Source organism: Centruroides vittatus, unplaced genomic scaffold (assembly GCF_030686945.1).
Source record: "Centruroides vittatus isolate TY-2023 unplaced genomic scaffold, ASM3068694v2 contig_546, whole genome shotgun sequence".
Classification (NCBI taxonomy): domain Eukaryota; kingdom Metazoa; phylum Arthropoda; class Arachnida; order Scorpiones; family Buthidae; genus Centruroides; species Centruroides vittatus.
Genome location: NW_027122322.1, coordinates 81,483 through 94,260, shown reverse-complemented (window position 1 = coordinate 94,260; position 12,778 = coordinate 81,483). Strand labels below are relative to the sequence as shown.

The following is a 12,778-nucleotide window of genomic DNA, read 5'->3' as shown; positions in this document are numbered from 1 at the left end:
TAAATTATTCTAATTATTATGTATTAAAATTACTTTTCATTTCGTAGTATTTATTCTATCTTTAAAAAATTTAAAATAGAATGCATTTCAAAGATCCTAAATTAAATGTATTACATACATATAAAAATAAAATAGTTGAATTACTACATGAAATTAATTTCTATCTAACGATTCTAATTCACTTTTTTAAAAATTAAGAATATATTGAAAAATATTGTTTAAAATAATTGTATCAGAATGAATATGACCAATTTTATTGCTTTAAAAGTATAACTTTTTACAACTGTTTAATTTTATTACTATATTTCAGTCATGTGTAGATTTCTACGATGATGTTGTAAGCAAGCATGATTACCTGAGTAAATTAGTAGGAGAAATTAAAGACTGGTTAGGTGAAGTTCAGAATACTCTTGTAACATGTACTGATACATCTTTGGATAGGATATCATTACACAATAATCTTGAAAGAGTAAAGGTTAGTAATCTATATTATTTTTCTTATTTTAATTATAGGCAATTTTCATTTTTTATATGTTGAATATTAATTTATTTTTAACGAACTTTGAAAAAAAATATTTCTTCTAAAATTGAAATTTTGATTTTGAAGTGAAGTCCTAAAAGTTTTTAATAAATTTATAGAAACATCCCAAAGCTTGATGTATTAATACTAAACCAAACGATTTCCGTATAATACCTGATTGATTAAGGCAATTATTTGGTTTAGTTTTAATAAATCATTTTGAATTGGAAACAAAATGCTTATCATCAATAATTTATGCATTTTTATAATTTTTTAAAGATGATAATCTCACTTTCTTAGTTTGAGAAACTCATAGCTGGTGAAAGATTCCTGTATGAAAATATGTTATAATTCTAGTTAACATACATAAAACCTAAATTTTGAATTAAAATTTTTTGAATGCATATTAAAACAGTATATTCTTCATTGTACTTTTCAGATTATGCTAGGAAATTTTTCTGATGAAGAATATAAACTCGTCCAAGCTGAAGAACAATTAGCTTCCGTTTTAGAAGGAACAGAACCATCAGGTCATGCGTCTCTGAGAAAAGAACTTGAGGATTTAAGAGAATTATGGAAGGAAACTCAACAGAAAACTCAGAACACTATTGAGAATTTAGAAATTATGTTGAAACAATGGCAAGAGTATGAAGAAAGAATAGAAGAAATACAGTTATGGCTAAAAGAATCAGAAAATGCATTACAAATGATCCCTCTTCAAGCAACTATTTCAGAAAAACGTGAACAGCTTGAAAAATTAAAGGTAGTAGAAATAAGTATAAGTGTAATTAAATCAATGTAGTTATAATTTATTGATTATATTTAAATTCAGTATTTTCTTAATGTTTTTGTGTCTTCATTGTCAAAAGTATATTTGAGGATATTTTACAATTATATATTTTTTTATAAAATTATCTTATGATTTTTGTTTTTTCAAATTCTACTTTTATAAATATACTGTAGACATATAGACTAACATGGACTAACATTATAGACATAGCGACTAACATTTTTTCTGTTGTTTTTTATTAACAGTGTATGGAGAGTGAAATTCAAGCAAAGGAATTGGAAATTGATGCCGTTACTGATAAAATACAAAAACTACACAAAGGATCGGCAACTCGCCGTATTAGTCAACTCAGTGAACTTGGAATACGTTATCAGTTATTAGTTTCAAACATTAGAGTAAGTATTTATTTATATATTTTACTTTACAATCTAAAATTCTTTATTCATTTTATTATGGATTATTTGCTTTTAGGATATGGTGTCTCGATGGAATGGCTACGTATGTAATCATCAAGATTTCCTAAATCAAACTAGCGAATGTCAGAATAAGCTTTCTGAAGCTGAACAAAAATTAAAATCATGTGAAATAATGGAGGGTACTCTTTCTGATTTACAAGAGCGACTCACAGTTGTACAGGTATATTTTTTCAGAATATTTTTTACCTTTCATTATTTTTAATAATAATTTGCAATCATTAGATATATTCAATAACAATAATAGACATTTAAAAGGCTGGGTGCAACCATAATCAACCCTTTTTTTTTTTTTTAATCTAGTTATTGTACTGTAAAGATGGTGTGTGCTAGTTTTTCATATTTCATTGTTATATTTGTTTTGTTTTATCAAAACTTAATTGGAACTCTAGTAACCATTCATTTTATTCAGAGACAGTATATTTAATATATGGAAGTATGGCACTGTTAAGTCAATTTTGACATCAGAGTGGGTTAGATCACTGTTTTGCTCAGCTTTTCATTTGAACTAATTATTATTTCGCCAACTTTTTACTGATAATTTCTATTATAGTTAAATATATATATTTTTAAATATGTGCATATTTAATATTTGTTATTTTTAGGAAATCACAAGCAATAAAGAGGAATTATTTGGCAGTGTTCAGTCAACTGTTGAACAAGGTCAATTAGTATTATCTGGTACAGCTCCTGTAGGACATCAACAGATTAATGATATAATACAAGAATTACAAGATAAAAGAAATTTGTTGTCATCTAAATTGGTTTCTGTTAAGACATCACTTGAAGATTGGATTCATATTTGGTCTGACTTTCTTCATCTAATGAAACAAGTTACTAAAACAGTTGATTATTTGGAACTAGGATTACAAGAAGCTAGTCAACTTCAAACTACATGGGCAGAAAAAAAGTCTCAAGTGGATCGTGTAAAAGTTAGTGTAATATGTTTAAAATATATAATAAAATTTCTTTTATTTATCAGTTATTTTTAATACAAAATTTATAAATTTATTTTAAAGAGTTTGCAACATAAAACAGCACAAGAACGAATAGAAGTAGATCATTTGAAAAGTCGAGCCGTTGAAATGATTGATAGTGGACCAGAAAGCAGTCATACTACACAAGCAATGAATGTTGTGCACAAATTTGCTACTCTTTCAGAAAGTATTAATGTAAGCAAAATATTTTTAATTCTTCTAATTTAAATTTCACTTCACACTTAGCAAATTAAATAAATTATTGTATATGGGATGAGTCATAATTAAGTCCATATGTTTTTCTTTTATGGTTCACAAATACAGCAACTACACAAGAATTAGGAACCTGTCTGTATATGGGTTTGTGGCAGTTTTTAATACTCAGTATGAGTTCTGATATTGTTATTGCATTTCTGATAATGTAATGGAACATCTTGCACTCAGGGCTGTTGAGAATTTGTCTCTTTTGCTCCTAAGCAGACTATTTTTGCCATGTTTTTGTTGAACAATTGAAATGTGTAAAATATTTCTTTATTAATAAAAAGCAGTCTTAAAAGATTTTATTTTATGTTAGTCAAAATAATACTAATTTTATAAGGCTAGGAACTACTATAGGCTCCTAAGTTTTTCTGGAACAGAGGAAAAATCACTAGCTTCCTCTCTTGATCAGGGATGGGGAGTCGGCAGAATAATACACTATTCCCGACTTCCTAGTTATTTTTTTAAAATTGACTCTGACTTCCGACTTTTATAAAAAGATTCGAATCCCAGACTTCTGATTATGACTCTCCATCCTTGCTCTTGATGGCACTGCTTGCACTACCTATTGTATTATATCCAGGGCTTGCACAAGGCAGATTCAGTATGTTCTCTGGAACCCAGCCCTATGCATTAAAAAGCCATGCAGTCCATACAAAGCTCCTGATAAATTTGCAGGACATATGCAAAGTATTATATGTGTATGATGAATTTAATTGTGAAATATGTAGTAAAAAAAATAATCTAAAAAACTAAAAACATATGTAGTTTATCCTAAATGTAAGTTGTGTCTAGGTATGCAGTAATATTGTTTTAGTCACATTCCTTAGTTTTAGTTTTAGTCGTTATATAAGTGTAATTTTAGTTTTAGTTTTAGTAAATTAAAACTATGCTAGTATGCACTTGTTGGAATCAACGATCGCGATGTTTTGTAGATGTTCTGACGTAATAAAAGGTTGGTGGCGTTGTTGACCCCTCGGAGAAAGTGACCTCATTTCACTCTCCCCTTTCCAGCGCTGACCTTCTGTGAGTTAAGACCGTGTGTAATCTTTGTGCATTCTTTGTTCTTTTGTTACTTAACCGGTTACGCTAGTCCAACTGCCTTTTTACCAATCTTTCCGATAAGTGCCAAGTCTAACAGGTTATGGGCCCAGTTACGACAACAACTAATTAAGCATAAGGAAAAGATAAAGGTAAATTCAAGGAATAATATAAACTAAATAAATTTACGCAAGAAGAATATTCGGCGAGAACAAAAGACTTCACAATGGCAGATAAAAGTTACGTTGCCATCACTAAATTGAACAACAACAATTATCACATTTGGAAATATATGATGAAATTGCTGTTGATAAAAGACGAGTTATGGGACGTAATACAAAAGGAAATACCCTTGGATCCTGACTCATCTTGGTTAACAAAGGACGGAAAGGCGTGCGCCATGATAGGCCTCCTGATGGAAGACAATCAACTGCCATTAGTAAGAAAGGAAACTACAGCTAAAGGAACTTGGGAAGCCATAAGGAAACACCATGTTAAGTCTACACTATCAAATAAAGTTTACCTATTGAAGAAAATTTGCAATTTAAAACTAGAAGAAAACGGTGACATGGAGATACACTTGGCCAACATGGAGGAAATGGTTGATCATCTTACGGCACTGGGAGAAACTCTAGCTGAGAAATTAAAGATAGCATTATTACTTAGTAGCTTGCCAGACAGCTATAGCACTTTAATAACAGCACTAGAGACTCGTCCAGAAGAAGATTTAACTCAGGAGTTAGTACGTAATAAATTAATCGAAGAACACTCAAGAAGAAAGACCTCATCAAATGAAGAATGTGAAGCGGATAAAGCATTTAAAGTGGGAGCATGCCCAGTAACTCAGAAAAGGAATTTGCTCAAAAGTTGTTATTTTTGCAAAAAGCAGGGACATGTAAAGAAAGAATGTAGGAAATATGCAACATGGAAAGAAAAACATCCAAATCAGATCAACAAAATTTATGCGGAAAGTGATGAACAACACCCGGAAAAGGAATCCTATGTATGTTTTAAGACAGGAACACAAAACGAGATTCATCAATGGTACGTAGAGTCGGGAGCTTCGTCACATATGTGTTGCAAGAACTATTTATTCACAACCATTAATAGTAAACATAGAGAGAGAGTAATACTAGCCAATGGTCAAGCCCTATACACTGAAGGTAAAGGCAATGTAATGATAACCTGCATGGATGAAAATAACGAACGACGTCGAATATATATGAAAGACGTGCTATATGTGCCACACCTTAAAGGAAATTTAATCTCAGTCAGAAGACTAACGACATTAGGGTTTACCATAAAATTTAAAGGGAACATTTGCTCTATCCAGAAAAACGGAGTAACAGTAGCATCAGCAACAGCGAACACATGTTTGTATGAGCTTGATAAATCACATAAAGCGCTTACAGTGGTTAATGATATGAAGGAATGCATCCATTTATGGCATAGAAGATTAGGGCACCGTGACATGAACTCTATAATTTCGATGCAGAATAAACAATTGGCTACAGGAATAAATATTCAGAAATGTCGCATATTCAAACCTTGTGAGTATTGCATCGAGGCCAAGATGACTACTAAAAGTTTTCCAAGGAAATCGGAAACCAAAACCTATCAATTACTTGAATTAATACACACTGATGTATGCGGACCAATGCAAACAGCAACACCGAGAGGCAACAAATACATTTTAACCATGATAGATGATTACAGTAGGTACACCAAAATATATCTTCTTAAACATAAAAGTGAAGTACCGGATAAAATAAAGGAATATGTTAAATATGTACAAACAGAATTCGGAAGAACTCCTCAACGAATCAGATCGGACAGAGGAGGTGAATTTTCAAGTACCAACTTAAAGACATTCTTTAAAAATGAAGGTATTCTATGGGAAACTACAGCACCTTATTCCCCGCAACAAAATGGAGTAGCAGAAAGGAAGAATAGATACCTGACAGAAATGACAAGATGCACGTTAATTGATGCTCGATTACTGAATAAATACTGGGGAGAAGCGGTGAATAGTGCAAATTACCTACAGAATAGACTAATTACTAAAGCGAGTGAAACAACTCCGTTCGAAAAATGGCACTCACACTTTGTATTTCTAAATTTTATAACAATAATTTATTATAAATATACATAAATGTGTTTTCTTTCTTTTGCCCCACACAATTTTTGAAATCACTCCTGCAAAACTTAATATGACTCTGATTATATAAGATGTTGACACACTTCCTTTAGATTAACTGTTTCAAGATTTCCAAATTCCATGGTTTATGGTTATAAACTTTTGTAGTTCAAAGTTTTCTGATTACTTTTGTTTCTTAACCATCATCTCTGAATCAACACAGGCAATTACCACATCTTCATTCTTGTTGAAATTTGTATATTTCAACCAGAATATAATATAATTTTATGCCATGTTATGTTCTTTGTGGGAGGTTAAATACACAATGTATACTGTGAGAAGATACCACCAATACACAAACTAAATGTCAATGACTAATACACAAAGTAGCAATTTGAAATTTTGGTTATGAATTGTGTGTATGAGACTTTGCATTTTTTAAATGTTGGACATAATTATGAATCACTCTGATTATTATACTCTTGACATAAAAATATTTTTTATGTCAAGAGTATGACATAAAAATACTTTGACATAAAAATATTTTTTATGTCAAGGAACCAAGTATAATTAATACTTTCAAATGAATTTTTAAGATTATAAAGAAAAAGTTTTCTGTAACTTTTCATTTTCTTCTCTGAATATATTTAAAAACAAACACTGCATTTAGATCAATCATTCTAGAAATAAACATGTCTTTATTTGCAATGAATAAAAATTGATCAATTTTGCTAATAGAAGAAGATTCTTTTTAATTATAAAAGGAAGACATAATCAAATTATAATTATCATCACCTTACGAATAAATAATTAAAATTAAAAATTAATAAAATTGCAAGCATTTTGAATAATTTGTGACATTATACAAAAACACTTTTCATATGTTTCCAGCACTCACTTAATACTTTGAACAAACATTTTCCCATGTGCTTAATACTTATTTTAAGTTATTTTATATTATTATCAAAAATTAATTTTATTTTTATTTAAATTTATAAATATCAAATGACAACGTAAGAAATTTAAATAACCTCGAGGAATCTTCGAATTATTCCATTTTGGAATGCAACATAGCTCCTTCATATTTAGATGGTTTCTAACCCAAGGCAGACCTGTAAATCAAGCCAAAAATGTTTGTTCGAAGTATTAAGTGAGTGCTGGAAACATATGAAAAGTGTGTTTGTATGATTTAACAAAAATTCCAGCATTTAGTGGAAAGTTTAATCATTTGTGATTATAATACTATATAAATATTCAAAAAAAAAAAAAAAAAAAAAAAAATTCAAGCCAGAATACACAACCATAAATATTATGTGGCCAAGGGAAATTATAACACAGCACTTTCCCATTATGCTGCTGAACCTGGGGGTTTCCCCTGTTCAGATGAGGCTACCCTTTTACATCGGGTCTTTGACACGACATACGATCTTTGGAGACTTCAGAATTTATATAGCTGACGTGAAGAGAAATTGCACTAACTCTGACTGTATTCCAGTACTGCAATCATGGAAATATTATTTAGATTGCCACAGAATGTAATAATAATAATTTTATTTGTAACATTTTACCTTGTAAAAAAATTATTTAGTTAATTTTGTGATGTGAAACAATGCATCAATGTTTGTATCAAATGTCTTTTTAAATGTTTAAAAGAGTGGAACACAGCAAAGTTTGAATGATAGAACTGTTTTTTTATGTATTCATTCCTGATGAGGGCCTCTAAATGATGGCCGAAAACATCTGAGCTGTAAATTTGTTATTTATTGTTTGCTTGAAATTGCATTCAAGGTGTTGGTTATTTGATTATATGAATATTTAGATTTCAATTGTATATGTTTGAAATTAAGACTAAAATATATATTTATTGATTATAGGAACAAGTTTTGAAAAACGAACAGAATTACAGAGATCACATTACTTATAAAAATCTATGTGATGATCTGGTGGCATGGATGAGACAGATAAGAGAACAGGTTCCACCTATGACTCGTTCATTAAGTGATCGTCTTAATTTAGAAGCCAGTGTTACCACATTAGAGGTTAGAAATTAAATGTTTTAATGCATAAAATTTTTATTATTTTTACTAGATTTAGATTTAAGCTGTATTTTATTTAATTTTAGGAATTAATGGCAAAGAAATCACAAGGTCAACAAAAAGTCGAGTCCATGATTCAAGCTGGAAAAACATGTATGAAATCTAGTTCTGAAGCTGGAAATAAATTAATTTCTTCTGATATGGAAACTCTTCAATGTGATTTTTCTAATTTATTTACTGATATACAAGACATGAAAATTAAATTGGGTATGTATATTAATAATTTTGTTTTAATATTTATGATGTATCAATTCAAATACCACAGTTTTTTTAAGAATCATATTAAAAAATTTTGCTTTATTTGTAAAATGATTTGAAAGAATTGAAGCATAATCAAATGATTAAAATGATAATTTTTAATCTTTTTTCTTGTATCATTTGAAAGATGTGTAACATCTATTTACAGTTTATTCTGTAATAAGTTTTTAAGTTTGAATATAAAATAGTGTAATGCTGTCTGAAGTTATAATGTTATTGTTATGTGACAAATTACAGATAATATCTGCGTTCAGTTGAAAGAATTTAAAGATGAATATGAACGAGTAAGTGAATGGTTACAATTAATGGATGGAGAAGTTAAAGCCCAGAGAGCAACTTTAAAAGCAACATTGGAAGAAAAGGAATCTTCATCAAAATATTGTAAAGTAAGTTATAATATAACTTATTTATATTTTTAACATTTTCATCATCAAAAGATAAATTATTTTTAAAACAAAAGATTTTTAATTTGAAACTACTCTTATAATAAATAATAACTTATTGTATACAATAAAATCATTTCATCCATTTTATATATACATCAGTGATTCTCAACCACTGCTGTGGCACTTTAGTGTGCCGTGAGATTTTTGAAGTGTGCTGCCACTGCGAATACCCATACATAAGTGACGTCAGACAAGTAGTTCAATCAGTTCGATCTTCCTAGGGTGCATTTGGAAATTGTAACTGGTGTTACCAGTAACTGCCGGTAGTTACCAAGGCATTTAGAAAATATTACCTAAACAACCAACTGCATTTTAAAAACCACCGTTATGATGTCACCGGTTGTCCTGTGGTACTTACCAAAATAACCGTGTGTGCCTCCAAATTTTTAAATTATTAAAAGTGTACTAAGACAAAAAAAAGGTTTGAAAATCACTGATATACATGGTTTGATATTTGCAACTATTTTTGTAATACAGTAGAGCATCGATTATCCAACCCCCGATCAACCGACCGCATTCTAGTCGGCAAATTCAAATGTCCGCTAGTGATGTGGCGCTACAATATTTGGCTATGTCTTGGCTACTTTAATATTATTTTGTTAAATTTCTACATGTTTTAGCTGGCAACACTGGCTCGACCATTAAAGGGAGGCCAGCATTTAAACCAGGCTTAATTTTCTATTTATTCTTTATTTTTGTATTTATTTTGTGCAAAATAAAGAAATAATTTTTATAAGCGATGATTATTATTTTTAAAAAAATTTTGTTAGGCTTATCATCGATGAAAATTCAACGCAAAGTAGGTTAATAGTGATATATTAATATACTAATTACATGGGATATACTAATATACTACTATACTATACTAATAATGTATTTTTTCATACTTTTCGGTTATCCGTTTTTTCAGTTATCCGACCAACCCCAATCCCCAATTGAGTCAGATAATCGTTGCTCTACTGTATTTACATTAATAAATATTATAAAAATAAACTATGATATTGTAGTAATAATTAAATTTAGATATCTGTCATCTGAGATACTTCAAACAGTCTTATTTCAATAAATGAAATTTTTTTGATTTCTTAAAATATGGTGCTTTCCCTTTAATTATATAATGCTAATAGTTCTTAAATCAGTTTTGTAGAATTTATTATATGTAAAAAATTGTAATTTCTGTATTTTCAAATTTTTGAATCAAAATATTTCATAAGTAAATCCTAAAAATGTAATTAGCCAATGTAATTTATTTTTGTTATGTGTGTTCTATTTATAAATGATATAATTATTTTATATCAGAAAGTATGATACAATGGAATCTTGTTAACTCAAACTGGGATAACTCAAAGTCATGTATATTCAAAGTTATTTTCTTTCCCCAATCATCTAGCACTACATGCTAAATCAAAGTGGTTAGCTTGAATTCATCAAAAGACTTTCTCAAATCCAAATTTTTTTTCCCATATAATTTGAGTTAACCAGGTTCCACTGTACTAACAGTCTTCAAATCTCAAGTTATATAAAACCAAACTAAAAGAAGTACTGTAAACAAAGAAAGGGTATTGTTTACTTATGTTTCTATTTTCAGTACCATTGTATTTAAAAGTACCGAAAATTATATTTCTCTCCATTTTGGTTTTTCTAAAATACATCAAAAATTTATCGTAAGAAAGACTGCAGTGTAGTGCTTTGCAACTATTTTTTTGTTTTGGTTTTTTCCTCGACCCCTTCCGTTTTTGATCATGGCATCACCTTCCTCAGTTCACTTTATGTTGGCCACCGGATTGGCCAGTAGAGGTCACATGAGGAGGACATCTGCTTGGCACGATATAAAAGATTGTGACCCATGTTTAGTAGCACTTTTTGTTTTTTCTTGTTCCCAATTGTGGTGTTCTGGCCATTTGTGGATATACAAGATTGAGGTGCTGAGCATGAGAGGGCCAAGGACAGAAAAAAGCAGGAGAGATAGCAATCCATTTGCAAAATTACACTTCACTCTGACACCAGGGAATGAAATACTAAATACTGAACCTGTTCGGTTTTTTATTTAAATGTCTACGTTCCTTTTTCGAAGTATTTCGTCGGAATTTTTCTCTACCTGAAGAAGAGCTATTTGGAAAGCTCGAAAACGTTTGTGGAAAGAAGATTTTTTCACACAAATTACACCGGTAACAGGTTCAGTATTTAGTAATCCATTTGCATCCAACTAAGGTCAGTTTAACATTGAGTTACGATGTATTCAAGAGAAAGAAGATTGTTGGAGGATTCATCTGAACAGATTAGTTTGTAATTTTTTCTTTCTTACGTGTCTTTCGTTATCCCCTTTATAATGTGTCGGGAGTCTCTTTGAAGGAGAGGAGGAAAGAGAGGGAAGCGTGTAAACGTTGTAGCATTTTATTTTACTGCTTGAATATTGTAAATTTTATCAATTTTGAGATAGATCGCGCTCTATGTATATATCGTAATTGTGCCAAATGGGAATTAATTAATGAAAAGCTAGTGTATCTGTCAAGCCGACTTGTTTGTTGTTTTTTGTTTAGCCCTGCTCTTGCATTCATACTGCTGTAGTGTAGCCCCTGTAGAACCTCGTTCTACAGGGGCTACACTACAGCAGTAGGAACACAAGAGTATTTTTATTTAATTATTGAAAGTTGCTCCAATATTTAGTTCTTAAAATTTTTTTTTACTTAAATTAAGGCATTAGAATTAGAATATTAAATAATAATTATGAATTTTGTCTACACAGATTTATGAAGTTTGTTAAACCAACTTGAAAATCACTAATTGACAATCTTTTCTATTATTACACACACAAAATTATACTAAAACAATAATATTTATAAATATTTTTTTGTTACATGCATTAACTATCTTAATTTTTTTCTCTTATTTCTTACAACACTCTAAAATTATTATTTCTTTGCATTAAAATTTCATGATGAACTCAAAACACAACATTGTTTTTTGAAAATATCTGGTTTTATTTTTAATTGCAGGGATTGCTGGAAGAATTAGAAAAAGGAAAAGAATCAGTTGAGAAATTAACAATTTTGTCACAGGGATTGTTGACTTCACATCTTGATACATATATTAGAAATCAGCTTACAATAATTAATTCTCGCTATCAGGTTATTTTGAATCTAGCAAAGGTAAAAATGTAGTCATAATAAATATTTTATAAACTTATAAAAAGTATAAATAATTTTTAAAAGTTATTAATTTTATAAATCATTTTGAAAGGATGTTGCAAACAAGATTGAGCAGAATTATGAACAACATAAAAATTACAAACAAAAATTAAACGAAAGTCAAACATGGATTAATAAAGTTAAGGAGACGTTAAATATAATTGGTAAACCAAAAGGAACGAGAGAAGAAATTGAAGAACAGCTCATAAAAATCCAAGTAAGGTTTATTAATTTATAAAAAAATATACATATTAATTTTTCATGCTACAAATTATAATTTTTATTTTAGATCTATTGCATACTTACCTGATTACTAAAATTAAATTTTGTTTAAAATTCATTTTTTTTAATAAATTTTCTCTTCAGGAAATTATTAGAAGACAAGAAGAGGGTCAAGCTCTAGTTCACGCGACATTAGGAAATGGTGATAAAACACTGCGTTCAACACATCCTTCTGGAAAAGAAGTAATTACAACAGAAATGCAAGAACTACAATCTCAGTGGGATCAATTAGTATTAGCTATCTCTGAAGCAAAAGTAATTAATTTATTAATTTTATTTAATTACATTTGATTTGATTTAATTTATCAATTA

At 29.5% G+C, this 12,778-nt stretch overlaps 1 protein-coding gene across 1 annotated transcript in view; it reads left to right on the top strand.

Annotated features, from left to right (window-relative positions):
• LOC136978534 (muscle-specific protein 300 kDa-like) overlaps positions 1 to 12,778 on the top strand; it is a 232,983-nt gene that overhangs the window by 160,840 nt on the left and 59,365 nt on the right. The window contains 12 exon segments of the mRNA XM_067274254.1: positions 311 to 475; positions 960 to 1,283; positions 1,556 to 1,705; positions 1,782 to 1,946; positions 2,389 to 2,715; positions 2,803 to 2,955; positions 8,071 to 8,235; positions 8,319 to 8,499; positions 8,788 to 8,936; positions 11,993 to 12,145; positions 12,237 to 12,401; positions 12,551 to 12,721. Coding sequence (XP_067130355.1) covers positions 311 to 475; positions 960 to 1,283; positions 1,556 to 1,705; positions 1,782 to 1,946; positions 2,389 to 2,715; positions 2,803 to 2,955; positions 8,071 to 8,235; positions 8,319 to 8,499; positions 8,788 to 8,936; positions 11,993 to 12,145; positions 12,237 to 12,401; positions 12,551 to 12,721 — 2,268 coding nt within the window.